This window comes from Leptodactylus fuscus, chromosome 5 (assembly GCF_031893055.1).
Source record: "Leptodactylus fuscus isolate aLepFus1 chromosome 5, aLepFus1.hap2, whole genome shotgun sequence".
In the NCBI taxonomy this organism is placed as follows: Eukaryota; Metazoa; Chordata; class Amphibia; order Anura; family Leptodactylidae; genus Leptodactylus; species Leptodactylus fuscus.
This window is the reverse complement of record NC_134269.1, coordinates 117,161,070-117,178,864: the sequence shown is the minus strand read 5'-3', so window position 1 is coordinate 117,178,864 and position 17,795 is coordinate 117,161,070. Positions and strand designations below refer to the sequence as shown.

Here is a 17,795-nt window from a genome sequence, read left to right as displayed (position 1 = left end):
TTATACACTGTTAGGTACAAAACACTAATTTTTTTTTTACCAATTTTATAAAATACTCCTTTAATTGCTAAAAATGAGCAATATTAGTATATTGGATTTAGTATCGTTTTGCAATGGATTAGATATTCTGCTTCTACTCTTCTCTGTGAACACAGCATGTCCATGAATATCATAATCAAAGCAGATGTTTGACAGGATACATAATACAGACTCAGCAATTGTGAAGCTATATTGTATGGGCACAAATTAATGATATATGAACATTGTGTTCTCCAAACTTGACCTGAATGGTAGAATAGATATTGTAAAATTTTCTGTTTACATCTGCTAACACCCAGAGAATAATCTAAATACAACCTCTTTCCACATAAACCGGTAATTGCTTTTGTTTTGTAGGTTCTTCAGGGCTTGGACTATTTGCATAGCAAATGTAAAATCATCCACACCGATATCAAACCAGAAAACATCTTGATGTGTGTTGATGATGCATATGTCCGTAGAATGGCTGCAGAGGCCACAGAATGGCAGAAAGCAGGTGCACCGCCTCCCTCTGGTTCAGCAGGTAAAAGCAGGAGTCTTTGTATAAAGTAGTAGAAAGTACAATAGCACAGGATCAAATGATATGTAAAACAGTCCCAATCTGACCCTGTGACTATCCCTGGTAAGATACGTCTTTTCAGTTATCCCAATTGGCACTGTGCTTGTCAGGACAGGAGCTATGTACGGGATGATGGGGTTTGATAGGGATGTATGCCTTACCTCTTGAACCTCAGATGTTTGTGATGCTGCATTATGGTTCCCAGCTCCATTTTGTCCCAGTCTGGTAAGACAGCTTTTTATACTTGAGCACTGGTTTTGAGCATGAGGGCACTTATGATTTGTGTTTATACATAATTACTATTTTAGGGAATATTCTTAAATGGTAAATTTTATATATTATTTGATCATGTGCTATTGTAACTTTATTGATCTATATTGGATCAGTTGTTAAGCCATACTGGCTATATATCAAATTGGCTTTAAGGAAGTAGTAGAAATGATCAATGTTTGTAAGTTGGACATTTTATACTTTATACATTTTCCTTCTCCTTAATTTATAATTTATAGTGTTAATAGTAAATTGTGGCAAGTCTGATGGAAATCAGAAAGGTTTACCATCTCAACTATGGTCTCTTGCCTTTCATTATTGATCTATTTCATTTCTGAGCTATTGAGATAATAATATACAAGACTTTTATAGTCATTTGGTGTAAACATATATTATGTACTTTATATGTGTACTCTGTACAGTTACAGGGAGTCTGTCAGCAGGAAAATCAGTATCAAACTATTCACAGTACCATTTAGGGCTGCTTCTAAACTTCCCAAATATGTATTTCTTCTTCTGCATTGCAGCTACATTTTTATATTTCTATACAAATAATCTGGAAAGTGCTTAGGGGCATTTCTGCTCCTGCCAGGTTTTTGGATTTTTTAAGAAAATAGAAATACAGGTTATCTTTGGGAAGTCTAGAAGCAGCCCTACTGAATGACATATTTTCTTTAAAAGGGTTGTCCCACAAAGTGAAGACTGCAAAACCTTTCTCCTGCTCCACCTTCAACCTGAGCACAGCCAGGCTGTATATGAGCAGGGCTGTTGGCGGTCCGTGCTCCCTTTCACTTCAGTGGGAGTGCTGTGATATTAGGCATCTCCAGTGTTCCCATTGAGTGAACGTGATAACTAACCAACACAAGTCCTGCCCACATTTAGCCTGGCTCAGATAAAATATTCTGCAGTCTTCACCTTGTGGGACAACCTCTTTAAGACACAGAGTCCCTTTTAAGTTTTGATATGTGTTAAAATTTATAATTTTTTTTGTTTCTTTTTAGTAAGCACCGCTCCACAACAGAAGCCAGTAAGTGGTTGGATATATTCTTTATATAATGTACTGTATGTGGGGAGTAGTATTATGCACCAGTAGACACACATATAGTTTGCCCTTGACCTCCCTTTGTACCAATTCTTAAAGTAAAGCTCCCTCGTTAAACAACATCTGATCTATAGTTGGCATATGTTAAAGGGGCATTCCCTCAACAACAATCATATTTCATATAAATACAATATTTATTACTTTGCATAATATAACTATCATGCATTGAAAGTAAGTAACCAAACTGTATTCGTCTCTAGAGAAAAAAGCCTAATGAAATCCTTCTTTCCTTATCTCTGTCTGAGTACTGTTGTCATTGGATAGGTCCTGTAGTCCGTCTTCAGTCAGATCAATCATGCTTAGTTTCTTTTTGTTCCCTTTAGCAATTTATTAGATATAGTGCTACTTAACCATGCATGTGCTGTCCTAAAAAAAATGAGCTTGTGCAATGAATTCATTTTTCTGTTAGGCAAGACCGGAAATGTAGTTTTCACTAGTGAAATATTCACTTGCTCCATAGTAAGGACCGTCCACTCCTTCTATTGCAGGCTGAAAGAGCGGGCACATAGCAGATGGGTGAAATGGGTTAGAACTAATTATTTTTTTTGAGCATGTTGGAGAAACCCCTCTAAGCAGAAATGTAATGGACTGTAATGGGGTCCGCTTTTTTTCTGCTGAACAATGTGGAGAGAAAAAGCGCTGCTTGCAGGACTTTTCTCTCTACGTTTTTCAAGCGGAATGGGGAACAGAATCCCCAAACGTAAACCAGACGCAAGTGTGAACCTAGCCTAGTTAGCTTCTTGACAGTTATTGGAAGACATGTTATTTTACTGTTGGTTCATGTGACTGGAAGTCTTCATACTGTGTGAAATTCAAATGTAAAAGTTCTCTGTACAGTATTTTTATTTTGTAAAACCATTGATTAAAATACTGTTTATGTCTCTATTACAGGTTGGTAAGATTTCGAAAAATAAAAAGAAAAAACTTAAAAAAAAGCAAAAGCGTCAAGCAGAGCTACTTGAAAAACGACTTCAGGAAATTGAAGAGTTAGAAAGGGAAGCAGAAAGGAAAAAGAGTGAAGAAAATGAAAACGAGCAGGATGCTGAAAGCCAGCCAGAAGCCAAGCTGAAGACAGTTTGTCTGGAGGATACTGTTGACGAGGAGCCAGTCAATGAATATGGTGCGTATGCTGTAAATACCTTTTTGTGCACACTTCCTAGTGAAATCGGTAAACAAAGTAATTGGCATTTTTCTTTGGGAAAGAAGAAATAATCCAAACTAAAACAAGACCTTCACTGCTCTTTAAAATATTGTTTATAATGTCATCAGAGCTCAGTAACCTGTCTGTGCATGTGGTGCTGTCTGGTACTATAGATCAGCTCCTTCTACATGAACAGCACTAGATGGAAGACTGGGTGGGTATAGCTGCAAGTATGTGAATAAACTACTCTGAAAGGGATCAATTGACTACCAATTACTTGCCCATTTTAAGTATCCAGGTATAGATTAACAAAAAAAAAAAAGTATCCATTATTCAGTAATTATCAAGTAAATCATGATTTTTTTTTTGTTGTTGTTGGTTTTTAATTGAATCTTCATATTAAAATCCTGTCAACCATTAAGGATGCTGCCAAATTTTCTAATTTATCTACTGTCGCTTTTGTTGTAATAACTTTGGAATCTTCTTTTTATGCGTGTGATTTTGTGATTGTTTTTTTGTGACACATTATACTTTGTTAGTGGTAAATTTTGATCAATATGTTTTGAGTTTCTTAAAAAAAAAAAATAATCCAAAATTGCAATTTTACATTTTTATGCTTGTGGGATATACTGTCTAAACTATTTACCTTTAAATAAGAGTGCCTAAACTGAGACTGTGTGGTTGCACTAAACTACCTCTGGAGAGGCAGCTGCATGGTTTTTGATCACTTTTATGTCTTTATGACAGACACACTTCAGCTGCTTGGCACAGTGCTGCTTTTTTGTTTATGTGAGACAGAGAGAGGAGAAACAAAGTTACAAGCAGTGTGAAGCTTTGTTGCTACCACAAACTTGTATGTAAACTCTATGATTGGTTTACATAATGATCACATCATTGGGATTGACACCAATCCAGTCCCAATGTTTTCTCTCAGTAGGAAGGCTGTTAGTTTCAGTCAATACTGAGTGATGGAGGACATAGCAGGGTTACTATGTACTGTTACGAAAAATACTTAAATTAATGGGCTGTAGTTTGGTCCTTGTGCCTACAGCCCATTAAATTAAGTGAGCTAGTCATAAAGGGGTTAAACAGCAGTACAGGCCAAGCCTACTTAACCAATTTCCGGCCTAAGAAGTGGCCCTTAGTAACCTCAAGCTCAGTCATAGCTAGCATAGCTGTTTTTAAATGTGTTGATATATGTCATGGAAGCTCACCTTGGTTTCCTCTGGTTTTTGTTAAAAATGAAAACTGTGGTGCTTATGTAAGTAGAGCCTAACAGGTTTCTTTTAAATGTTTTTTATTCACAGTTTTAGCAGGTAATGTTTCTTCAGAAGGGGAAGATCACGATGAGAAAGAAGATACTGAAAAGGAAATTGTTGAGAAAGATGATGACGATGATGTGGATACAGAACTAGTTAACACAGATCCAACATGGATAGAGTCTCCAAAAACAAATGGTCATTTGGAAAATGGTCCATTCTCATTGGAACAGCCATTAGATGATGAAGATGAGGAAGAGGAAGACTGTCCAAATCCAGATGACTTTAACTTAGATGAGTCAAATGCTGAAAGTGATTATACATACAGTAGCTCTTATGAACAGTTTAACAGTGAATTGCCAAATGGACAACATAAGAATACGGAGTTGCAGTTCTCCGACTTTTCAGCAGCAATGTTTTCTGATCCTTTAGAATCTGTAGAATCTGGTTTGGCAGCTTCTGAGGATTCAACTGTTCTAGAAAGGGATGGAAGTAGCCCTTGCCAAGACAGAAGCAGAACAGTTTCCGCATCAAGTACTGGAGATATGCCAAAAAGTAGGTTTCTTTTACTGTTAAATTATAATGTCGTCCTCCAAAATTATCTGGTTATGCTGTTGGACAGTCTTAGATTTTGTTAGTTGATCAACCCTATATGCTGAGATAGAAGACTTTAAATGTGTCACCTGAATTTTTTCCTCACAATTTTTTATGCTTAAAGAGGACCTTTCACCATCTTCACAAATTCTAGTTAATAGGCAAAGCTCCACTAATTCTGGCGCAATTGAAATTTTTTTTTTTTTTGTCTAGCCTCAACTGGTTCTGAGTAGCAAGAGTAGTTAGTTTTGGTGTCTGATGTACTGTTTAAGCTCTGTAATGTCAGAAGGGCAGTGTCAGGCAGGTGTGTGTGATTCAGAGCACCATTCAGAAGCCACCATTGTCAGAGATCAGAATCACACCCCCTGCATACACCTACCTTACACCATCCTTCTGTACAGTACAGAGTCTAAATGGCATATCAGGCACCAAAACTAATAGCACTGATTGCTTGGGAGCGATACAGACTAGAGAAAAAATTCCAACTGTGCTGGAATCAGTGGAGCAGAAGCTATTAACAGATACAAAGAACTGGAGTTGGTGGAGGTGGTGAAAGATCCTCTTTTAAAGGGATTGTCCAGTTTCAGACCAATATACATAGATATGTTGTTTGTATAATAAAAAGCTATACAATTTTCCAATATACTTTCTGTATCAATCCCTCATAGTTTTCTGGATCTCTGCTTGCTGTCAATCATTCTGCTTACTTCCAATGCATAAAAATCAGTCCAGGGTCATGTGATGTGATACTCAGGTGCACAGCTCATTTCCAGGTAGAGGTCTGATTACTGTGCTGTGACTATTGCACACCTGTATGTCCATCACATGACCGTGGACGGCATATCACATGACCGTGGAATGATTTTTATACATTGGAAGTAAGCAGAATAAATGACAACAAGCAGAGCTCTAGAAAACCATGAAGAATTGATATAGAATGTATATTGGAAATTATATAACTTTTCTTTATACAAACAATAACATTTGCCTCAATATTGCTCTGAAACTTTTTCATCCTTTTCCAGCTATGGCAGATCTCTGCTCTGTTCTGTTTTCAGATCATCAAGCAGACATCCCTTATGACCTGTTATTGGTACTTGGTGACTGCTGCAGCCAATCACGCGATAACATCTTCACAAACGTCACGTGACCACTGTGATGATAACAAACATATACTCTCTGACTTTTAAGAGGGTTAATAGCGGAAACCGAGAACAATGATGACAAAAATTGATAACAATACTAGGTTGTGACCTTCCTGTTGTAGTTTGCAGCTTTCCCCTTCGCCTCCCTTTCTTTCCAACATGTAGAACCAGAAGGTTAAAGTTCTAGAACAGCAAGAAGATCCACTGTTATCAGAATTTAGGCCCATTCATTCAGGCCTATTTAGCAGCGGGTGCCGCGACAGAATGCCAATGCACTACGTTAACATACCATTGCGGCTAGACCGCGGCGAAAATGCCGACGGTGGAAAATGAAGATGAATTCCTCTTCATTTATCGCCATGTGACCATACCCTTAAAGTCCAAAAATGTTAAACTATTAAAATTTAAAAACAATTGTCCCATACAGTAAACGCTGTAGCAGAATGAAAATTGTCACAGTAGCTGAAGAATCCTTTTTTCTGCTTTGCCTCCCCTCCCCCAAAAAGGACTAAAAGGGGATCAAAACATCATACATTCTCCAAAGTGGGATCAATAAAAACTGTATGCTGTCCCGCAAAAAAAGGCATCTTACACAGCTCCATACACTGAAACGTTAAAAAAAGTTACAGGTGTCAGAATACAGCAACTTGAAGAAACATTTTTTTTTTCCTTAGAATTTCAAGTTTGTGTAAAGGTATTACAAAAGCCTATTTTCCATTGTGGAGAATAAATCTAATGCCATTTTTACCATACAACGACAGTTATAAATACAAAACCCATTAAAAAAGTGCCAGAATTTTTTTAATTGTATAGTAGATTAAAAGCATTTTTGAAGTGCAATATATCTTTTGAAAAAAAAAAAGCCCTCATGAGAAAAAACGAAAAAGTTATGGCTTTTGGAAAGCAGGGAGTAAAAAAAAAAGCACAAAAATAAAAAATGACTGTGTCCTGTAGGCGTTAAAATGCTGATAATTGAACCCTCAGATCAAGCTGATGCTCTTCTGTGAGATGGACTTGATGAATTTCTTATTACAAATTAAAACGAAAAAATTATTACAACAAATATTTTGGGAACATGTTGGTGCAGCAATGAATTTGTATAAATGTGCCCCAATCACGGTTAATCCTTCTGATCAAACTGATGGTCTAATATGAGGCTGCTATTGCCTGTCCCAGCTCCAGACCCTGTTTTTTGGCAGCTCCCTGATGCCCTTGGCAGTGTCCCCTAGTTGCTTGAAATGTTTACTTGTAAAAAAAATTAAGTTTTCAAAACTTATCGGCTGTCGCAGTTTTACAGTTCCAAGAATAATAATGGAATAATTGTTACTTTTCAGAGTTGAGGCCATGATTACATTTTTTTTTTTACATAGAAATTACACGCTATAACTAGGCATGCACCTATTAGGAGAAAAATGTCTGGTACAGATAGGAGTGCACCATTTAGAACTAATAAGGAGTAAAACTTTTGGGGCTCAAATAGGGTAGAAGTTTATAAAATTCAGTTATTCAGAGAGTTCTAAAATACATATTCAGTCCCAGGCCAGGTTGTTTGAGACATGTCTCACATTAGTATGTAATATCTGTATGGATGCCCCTTTTGTAACATACCTCACACTGATTCTGTGTCTTCCCCTTGTATGGAATTTCATTGGGAAAATGCTGACAAGATACTTTCTGAAGTGTCGGTATCGTCCCCTTCCAGATCTTGATATTATTTAGAATTCCAAGAAGTTCCCCATTGCGCTGCTGATGAGCAAAGCACAAATATTTTGTACATGGCCATCGGTGTTCTATTCTTCTATTTTTTCCCTGCCATGGTGTTATACAGCGACAGGACTTGGTCTGAGGGGTCCACCCCTCTCTTGTTTCAAGTATAGTCAGTGATACTTTCGGGCTTACGGGTTAACTTAGAACAGCCTCTGATATGGACAGCGGTACCCAATGCACACAGCAAGCTGTCAGAACACCTGACCTATTACTACCTTTTCTCAGTGATGTCCCAAGCAGCGTTTTAGGAAGATCCCACTGTTTGTGTCTGACTGTGCCACATGCCACCGTACAGCTAGACACAAGGGATTATTTTGTGGAACATTAGTGTAAAAGTTTTCTGAGCAGATGTGAAATTGCTGGCCTACAAGCCGTTAAGGCCTAAACCATTTTGCCAGCAATATCCAGAAAGAGGGGACATTCTGCGGCTCTATATGGCTGCCTTTTCCTGTTGTAAATGCAAAAGGTGGGTGTAGCCCAAGGAGCTATCATAGAGCTTGTACAGTTTTGTGTCATACTTTGCTTTATTCAGTATTGGGAAGCTCTGACCCAAGGGGTCACTGCTCATGGTTTTCTAAGTTTTCAACATCGGTAAGCCTCTAATCTGGTCACAGTGCAGTAAATATTACCATTATACACAAGTTGCTATTTGCCTTCTGTGTCCAAGCAGGAGAAAATTGTTACAGGATGGGCTTTGCCATAAATGCGAGAACATGCGTGATAATTTATGGCGTAAATGTCGCAGACAATACACTCTGGTCACAACATAATGGGCACTGAGAGGACATATTTGTGTAAAATGTGCATGTTTTCATCAAATTCTGGAAATCTCCATTGGGGTCAGAGTTATCAGTAGACCTGCTTATAAGTTTCTTGAGATATGTAGCATTCTAAATGGGGTCACGTTTTGGAGGTTACCTCTAGGGCTGGACAATTAATCCGAAAATAACTAAAACCGAATGTCAGCCAGGATAATCAAAGTGATTTTGTTCACGTCTGTTATTTCAGTTTGGTTATTACTCTATTTGCTTGGTTGTATCTTCAGTTTCGTTCGTACCGAACATATTGGAAGTGCTATTATTATACACTGGGGTTTTCAAATTCCATAGTATAATAAGCGGAGTCCGGGGGAGGTGATCAAACCTCTCTGGGGTGACTCCTTGCTGCCTTCAGAGCTTCTGACTGAGGACAGCAACCACTGAGGCCTGTGATTGATGTTCCTGACATCAGTTAAAAGCATCTAAGACAGCCGGGAATCATACAGTAGAGGTGAGTAACACTGCTTTTTATGTTTGGTCACCTCCTTTGGGCCTCCACTTTTTAATAGTCTGTGTTCTGAAGAAAGCTTCTCGACCAACACATTCTCATACTCTAAAAGTTGTGTGGTTTAAAGGGGCGGGGGCCTAAATTGTCATTGCTTATAATTGAGATAAAATGCCTGATAAATCACAATTAATTTTGATTTAAGTATTAATCACTCAGCCCAAAATTTGGGCTTTTTTTTTCCTTTGGTGCCCTGCCATGTACCCAGACACCTGTTTATATCAACATTGTAGGGCGTTTATGTGCACAGTACAAATTGCAGGGCACCAAATTTTTTTCCAGCTGTCCAGCATACAAAATATTAAATGGTACCATTAGAAAGCACAATTTGTCCTCCAAACATTAAGCCCTCATACAACTCTGTGGACTGAAAAACAATGAAAGTTCTAACATTTGGAAAGCTGAGCGTAAAAAAACGAAAATTGAAATTTGTTCCATTCTCATCAATTGGTTGCACTGGTATTGTACAGTAGTTCAGTCCCTTTCAAGTTAATACCAGATACAGCATCATTATTGTCTTGAAATTGTATCTTAAAATGCGGCTATGTTTTTGTAATCTCAAAAGATTGTTAAAAAGATTTTGTATGTACCACACACAAGACACTTTTGCTTACATAAAAAAAAGAAAAATCTCTTCTTATGTGAATACAATTGTATTAGAAAATTGAACATCTCACCGTGTTCTAATCCGAAGCACAAAGTAAAGCTTTATTTTAGTTAATTCAGTCAGTGACTTTGATTTTGTCTTGATCCATAAATTATACTGGTGAAACTCCCCCTGTCTTGCTGCAGCAGAGAGGCCTTGGAAGTGAATGCTAACATGGTATAAAGTGGCAGCTTGGCTTGCTGCTGTGAATTCATTTAATGAGGTCAGTTTAGTATGCTTGTTCTGCTTCCATGGAGGGGAGTGCAGGAAAGTATAGTACTTGCTCGCCTCTTTTGTACTCCTGACAGGAGATGTATTTTGACATATCTTCATCTAGTAAACTTGCAAAAGCAGCCTCTGGATTCCCAAACCAAGTAATTTTTATTTTCTGTATGTATTCTATGTTTGAATTGGTGCATATTAGTGGTAGGAATCCAAAGTAAAAAATAGCAATTGAGTATTAGAATGTCCGTTATATATGTCTTTTGTGAGACACTCCATATAGTATATGGCACATCTAGCATCCACACCTCCTGTTATTTCAATATTTTCTTGCATAAATACTATGTCATGTATAACCAGACCTCATGTGCACGTTTTGGGACAATTTGGGTCCACTCTTTGGCTTGATGTTATGCCTCCGTTTTTTCCTTTTTAAAAGCAATGACAAAACCATCTTTGTGCCTCATGTAAAAATTCATGGCATCTGGAGGTTTAGTAGGGCCCTATTGGACTTTATGGGTTGCCTGTTCAAGAACTATAGAAGAGTCCTGAACCACATCACATATATACTGTATAAGTCCTTAACCACATCACATGTACATTTCTTGAATCTTTATGCTGTTTTACCATTGTAAACCTTCATAATGCAATATTTGAATCATCGTCTTTGCAATCTCAGCACTTTTTCTTCCTTTTCCTTTTTGGGTTTTGTTCAGCATGCATATTACGTTAGACCATTTACCCCATTCAAGCCATGAAACCTAGAAATGAATGCTATACATACTTCTAGATGATTTAGAATGCGAGTCCTTCTTGGGACAGTGTGATGTGCTGATGTTTTGCTGGTGATGCATAAGAAAGAGAAAATATAATAGTAATTATCTTCTGCAGTATCCTCTGATAAGTCTTGTAGAAATCCTATAGGGAACATAATGGTTAATCTCCTGCTGCTCAGTTCCATCTGTCTGGTGACTGCAGGGCTTGGTAAAGGGCTGAGCCTTTACGATTTTTTTTGTCTTACTGTAACCTTAGCACATCAGGGAAGTTACTGTTCCAGCCAGTTGTCTTACAGCCAGACATCGGACAGTGATCAGGAGGGATGCGGCTAAGCTCCTACAACAAATAAAAATTGTGTTTTATTTTTCAGTTTTAGTTAATATGAGACAAAGTCGAACAAGGAGAGGAAGGAAGTGCTATTGGTATTTTTTGTTTTCTCTTTGTGTATTATCTGTGTTTAGTGTCGTTTAAAGAATAACATGCCTAATGTAGTGTATAACACTTCAAAATTGTAATTAATATAATCATTGAGGTATGTTAGCACAGCAGAATCTGGCGCTTAGTTTGAGGCGGATTCTGCCCCAAAATCCGTGGCAGATTCCACCCGAATTGTCTTCAATGGAAGGTAGAGATAGAAAGAAGATGCTAAAAAGTAACTGTCCTGCCGGATTCAAACACCCCTCTGATTTAGGCTCATTCCTCTGAGCCTAATCTGCAACAGAAAGCCCAGTCAGTGATGGGAAACCAGGGTTGGGGGTGATAATGGAAGAGGAATTTGAGGCAAATATCCACCACTTAAAATACCATGTGGAAGAGCATGACCATTTTAGTGCAAATATTTCAAATGTAACCAAAATTCTTTCTTATTCCTTGGTATGGTAGTGTTTAATTACTAAATACTTTTATGTTGCAGATAAAATGCGTGCCGCAGATCTACTAGTGAACCCACTGGATCCTAGAAATGCTGACAACATTAGAGTTAAAATTGCAGATCTTGGAAACGCTTGTTGGGTGGTATGTACAGCTTCCATTGATACTGCTGGAAAGTATGCATTTAAATGTATTACCTCTTCTCATTTGTAAAGGAATTTTTTCTTTGTGCAGCACAAACACTTCACTGAAGACATACAGACCAGACAGTATCGCTCCATAGAAGTTCTCATAGGAGCGGGGTATAGCACTCCTGCTGATATCTGGAGTACAGCTTGTATGGTAAGAGTTTATCACCTTCAGTGTATTGGATTCCTTTGTTATAGGGGTTGACAGGGAGTTTAAAAAAAAGGAAACCAGCAAAAGTAAAAAAAAAAAAAAAAAATCTGTACTCTTCAGTTCTCTGCTGATCCGGCAAAGATATTCCTGCTGGTTTTTGTTTACTGGCTACCAGCAATGACTTGTACCATCAAAATAATTGAGATCCTGGCTGCCCCATAAGTGAATGATCCTCTATTAAACTATGCAGTATTTCAGCTTTTACAGGAAGCTTTCTGAAGCATTAGAACAGGGTGCACTTGCCATATGTGAGAGATATCATTGCTTAGCAAATCCTGTAAATATCTTTCGGTATTATATTAAGCACCCAGCATGAGGATGTGATCTACATAGAAGTGAAATTATAGATGATCACACTATATTAAGTGTCTAGTATATATTATTGTCACCACTCACAGACTCTTATCCTCCCATCCATGGAATCATTGTATCACTTCCACACATCTGCATTTGTTGTTAGATGATCCTAACAGAAGCATGTTCCCTCTGCAGTCAAACCAGTTTTGACAATCATTCATTTGCCTCATCTATTTCATGTAATGATGTTGGCATCACCTACTGGGTGATGGCAGTAAGTACAGTTAAATGTGAGCAATCTATCTTCCACTGACGCATGTGTATGTACTGCCAGGAGATATACTGTTGTTAGAAGTGTCTGACAGTAGCTTGCCTTCCTGTCTTCTATATAAATTCTATTCTGGGAAGTCAAAGTTATCCTCTAGTCACTGGCTAGGGAATAAGTGCCTTCCCTTCGGGAGTCTGACCGCATGAATTGGAGTCCCTTGTACCCATATGCCCTCATACTTCTAGCTTCTGCTCAACCCACTCCTGGCTCCGGCTCAAAAAAAAAAAGAGCAACAAAAAAAAAACCAGGTGCTTTTCCGCAACGTGGGACCTTAGCCTAAATGTACATTGTTAGGTAGAGATCAGGTGTGATAACTGTGGGCTTGTTTGATAAGTAGTTTTATTATGTGTTTGCAATTCTTGTGCTGAAATAAAATTGGCCAGCTATATCTCATTACTGGCACAGAGTTTCTCTGGTACTGCACAGCCATTAATGATACACAGTTCATGTTAATCCGCATTTGTAAGCCTTAGTGGCCCCAGAACTTAATGTAAATCTAAATTGTGTGCCAGCAAACTTAGGTTAGGCCTACACAGCAACTTGACCGGAAATGCCATCACACCACAATAGATTTTTTTTTTTTTTAAATGTAGATTGTGAGCCCCACATAGAGCTCACAATGTACATTTTTCCCCATCAGTATGTCTTTTGTAATATGGGATGGAAATCCATGCAAACACGGGGAAAACATACAAACTCCTTGCAAATGTTTTTTTTGCCCTTGGTGGGATTTGAACACTAGGACCCCAGCGCTGCAAGGCTGCAGTGCTAACCACTGAGCCACCGTGTGGCCGCACAACAATAGATCTTTGTGTTGACCCTAGGTCACAATGAACTCCATTAATTTATGTAAGTGAAGGAGTCGCAGAGAAACACTGCAATCAAAATTGCTGTATGGGAGTTGCAGACAAAGTTTACATAATCAAAGAAACACCCACCTTACAGGCACACACCTACCTGCTGTGGAAAACAAATAGAGGGAAGAAAAACTCATACAAAATGTTTTTTTATATGAACATATACACACATTCATACATCACAACATACAAAGAAAAAATGGCTCAGTTTCTTACAAAGATAATAGCTCGCCTGTTCTTATTGTTGAGCAGATCACTATACTTTACCTGAGTAGCTTTGTGTCATAGGCTAGGTTGAAAAAAAAAATAAAAAAAAAATACCTTGCTTTTTTTTTTTAAATTGCTGTAATGAGATTTTCAGTTTGATGGCCCTCAGATTACAACTGAAATGTATAGTAACACTGGTACTTGGTACTACAGTTTATTTAATGAAAAAAAGCCTGCAGCTCTGCACAAGTTCTGCAGTCTGTCGCTAACATCTTGGTGCCAGATACCAGGTGGGACAAGGGGAGGCCTACTTATTGTCAACCAGCTGGTTTTAATATAATAGCTGACCTGTGTGTGTATTTGTCTGTATTTATATGTATTTATATTTGAATATACCTAGATTTATAACCCAGAATATAAAATCATCCATAAAATAAAATTTTGAAAGATTTTTATAGTCAAAGGCCCTGGCAAGTCCCATATAGATAAATTATAGATTTATAGAGTTTTTAGATTTATAGATAAATTGTGACATGATATTTTATCACAGGTGAAAGTGCTGAGATACTTTTCGATTAACAGCAATTTCTGTACTACATTTGTTTTGTAATGTGACAAGTATTTTACATTTAAAAGGCAACTAATAAATATATGCAGAAATGTATTAAATACTTAAGCACTATAGACTGTTGTGATAAAATAACAATCAAAGCAACAGACATTGGGGAAGATTCTTAAGAAATATCCAGCAGTAAAAAAAAAAAAAAAACTTTTTTGCCCTTAACCGTTAACCTCACTACAGCAGGGAAAAAAAACAAAACTCCGTTTTGAGCATCTGTGCTGTAACACTATACGTGATCCTTGCAGAATGTTACCTACCGTACGTAGCATTCCCTGATAAGTCTTAGTAATCTGTAAGCTGAAATGTATCTGGAGTGTATGACTGTTTAGGATGACTGTAGTAAGGGGCCAAATTCTGGAAGTGTATCCCTTAAAAGAATTACAACCATGTATACGTAGTAGCGATTTGTTAGAATTTTTCAGTTTTTTAAAAGGACAGTGATTGGGTCCTAAAGCCTTGTAGAATATTAGTAGTACTATCCTTTACCAAAAGTACTATCCTATTCCATATATAGCAAGAAAACCTGCTGAGACCACTATATACATACTTCCGATGAAATTTTGTATATTTCGTATCTGGACAATTCAGTATGCAGACAAGAAGGGATCATTTATGACACAGTATATGCTAGGTGTATTTTTTATTTGTCTTTAGTAGTTTTTAGAAATATCATATTTATAATTTCCAGTATCATAAATAACAGATATGTTTGAAATGTTTGTCATCCCTGTACAGTGCAGCTTTGTTTTTTTTCTTTTAACGTTCAAGAAATTAAATCCGCAATGTGAAAGGTTGCTATGGGAAACTTTTTTTTCTGCTGGTGTTTGTTCATGAACTTTATTGTGCTTGTTAAAATGAAAGACCACGTTGTTAGTGGAATCCATAGAGCGTTGGGGGCACTTGTCTTGTGGTTACCACAAGATCAGAACCTATACATATTTTCATAAACTTCCTCCATTGATAGAACTATCCAGTCCTGCAGAGGAAAAGACAGCTACAAATAGGCAACAGTGAAAGGAAGGAATTTCCCATTTCATATAATAACAAATATTTGTTTAGAAATGGTTTTTGTTTTTGTTTTTTGTGGAAAAATGTGTGCGTTCACATAGAAAATGGCAGCTTCCCACATTTACCTTTTTCTTTAACTACATGACTTTTCTGGTTGTTTTCCCATGTAGGCATTTGAACTAGCAACTGGAGACTATTTATTTGAACCACATTCCGGAGAAGACTACTCTAGAGATGAAGGTGCGTACTGTACACTGCTATCCCTTATATATCTGTCTAGTTTTGGTGATGGGAATAATCACTCTCAAGAAATCCAATATTTACTAACTTGCTGCAAAACAATGATATTAGGTAGTCTCATTTGTATTTGAGTACAGTATAAGTAATTTATCATGAACTATATAATTTAGGTATGTCATTTTTAAAGCAAGGAAATACTATAATGTTCATGAAATTAATGTTTTCATTAACTTATAAAAAAAAAAAAAAAGTACATTTCAGATAAACTGTGACACAAATCCATATTTACAGTAAGAGCGCATTCATAAGTGACAAATTTGGGTCTATTCTGTTTGAAAATTTGCCCACAATTTGCAGTAGAATGAATTTGAATTTATTCTTAAATTTGCTATAGACATGTAGGAGAAAAAAAAGCTCTAACCTGGTATTCTGGGCATAATGCAGAGTTTTGAATCCATAATATTTCTATTGCGTTCCAGAATTCTGGCATGCCCCTTGAATATAGCAAAAAAAATCCACTCCATCAGAAACTTTTCTGAATGCACGTGCATATTCAGAAGTATAGTGTTAAAATTCAGTATTTGACTGTAGGTCTAAATTCTGGAAAAGATCAACCTTTATATACACCTATCTTTTTCCATGATTAAAGGGGTTGTCTAGACAATAATATATTTTTAAGCGTCCGCTCTCCACACTTCTTCCAATCCTGTGCTTCCTGAGTCTTGCTTGGTCTCTGTTTTTCCCAGTCTCTCTCGTGACGGGAATGGGAAGGCTCCTCCAAACACTGGTCATAGTTGTTACCTACTTCAGTCATTGAGTAGCTGAGTGGTCACTTACATGTGTCAGGAGAGACCAAGAAGTGCACCCCCTCCCCATCCCGCAACATGGAAATGTGACTGCTTAACCACTTGTCGCTTGTCCAAAATTTACAATACAAATGGCACTATTATTGAACATGCTTTTGAAAATGATGGCATATGGAGTAATATATTGTTGCACTTTTTCAAATAGCATACTTTAGTCTGCATAGTGTTCTGTTGAAGCGTACCTACACTCTTGTTTTTTTTTAAGGGATTCTATCATTAAAATCCCATTTTTTTTCTCAATCACTCATAGGAATAGCCTTAAGAAAGGCTATTCTTCTCTTACCTTTAGATGTCTTCTCCGCACCGCTGTTCGGTATTAATCCAGTTTTTCGTCTGTATGCAAATTATTTCTCTCACAGCAGTGGGGGCGGTTCCCAGCGCTCAAACAGCACTGGAGGCGTCCCCAATGCTGCGAGAGAACTCTCCAGCGCTACCTCCATATTCTTTAGGAACAGACTCTCTCTGTGTCTTCTTCCGTCCTGGGTTTCAATCTTCTAGGCATGCACAGTTGGCTTTTCCATCGGGCTTTGAGCAGAACCAACTGCGCATGCCCGGCAGCCAAAAGAAAATGACCGCTTACACAAGCTTACTGTGTAATAGGCCATTTTCTTGTGGCTGCCGGGCATGCGCAGTCGGCTCTGCCATTGGTGCTTTGAGCAGAGCCAACTGCACATTTCCGGCAGCCACAAGAAAATGGCCGCTTACACCAGTTTACTGTGTAATCGGCCATTTTCTTCTGGCTTCCGGGCATGTGCAGTCGGTTCTGCTCAAGGCCCGATGGCAGAGCCGACTTTGCATGCCTAGAAGATTGAAACCCAGGACGGAAGAAGAAGCAGGGAGAGGCTGTTCTTGAAGAAGATGGAGGCGGCGCTGGAGAGTTCTCTCGCAGCATTGGGAATGCCCCCAGTGCTGTTTGAGTGCTGGGGACCGCCCCCAGTGCTGCGAGAGAACTAATTTGCTTACAGACAAAAAACGGGCGTTTCTACCAAACGGCGGCGCAAAAAAGACTTCTAAAGGTAGGAGAAGAATAGCCTTTCTTAAGGCTTTTCCTACATGTGATCGAGAAAAAATGGGATTTTAATGATAGAATCCCTTTAATTTCATAAACCAGCCGTGTAGTTGATAATATAAAATTTAAACTAATATATTTTATTAACCACTTCCAGACCACCCATAAAGTATAAACGTACGGATAGTGGCTTGCTTGTTCTCCCTTGTTACAGATTCTAGCCTCACCCCTGATGACACCATACAAAA

At 37.9% G+C, this 17,795-nt stretch overlaps 2 protein-coding genes across 5 annotated transcripts in view; both read left to right on the top strand.

Moving 5' to 3' along the window:
• Nucleotides 1–17,795, top strand: part of ATXN7L1 (ataxin 7 like 1) — a 488,131-nt gene that overhangs the window by 268,821 nt on the left and 201,515 nt on the right. The gene's annotated exons all lie outside the window — the stretch shown is intronic.
• The window catches only part of SRPK2 (SRSF protein kinase 2), a 121,369-nt gene that overhangs the window by 92,202 nt on the left and 11,372 nt on the right, over nt 1–17,795 (top strand). For all 4 annotated transcript variants that reach the window (XM_075274109.1, XM_075274107.1, XM_075274111.1 and 1 more), the window contains 7 exons: nt 397–562; nt 1,870–1,895; nt 2,862–3,090; nt 4,419–4,925; nt 11,758–11,858; nt 11,949–12,056; nt 15,603–15,672. In XM_075274109.1, the coding sequence (XP_075130210.1) occupies nt 397–562; nt 1,870–1,895; nt 2,862–3,090; nt 4,419–4,925; nt 11,758–11,858; nt 11,949–12,056; nt 15,603–15,672 (1,207 nt within the window). The remainder of the gene's footprint in view (nt 1–396; nt 563–1,869; nt 1,896–2,861; nt 3,091–4,418; nt 4,926–11,757; nt 11,859–11,948; nt 12,057–15,602; nt 15,673–17,795) is intronic.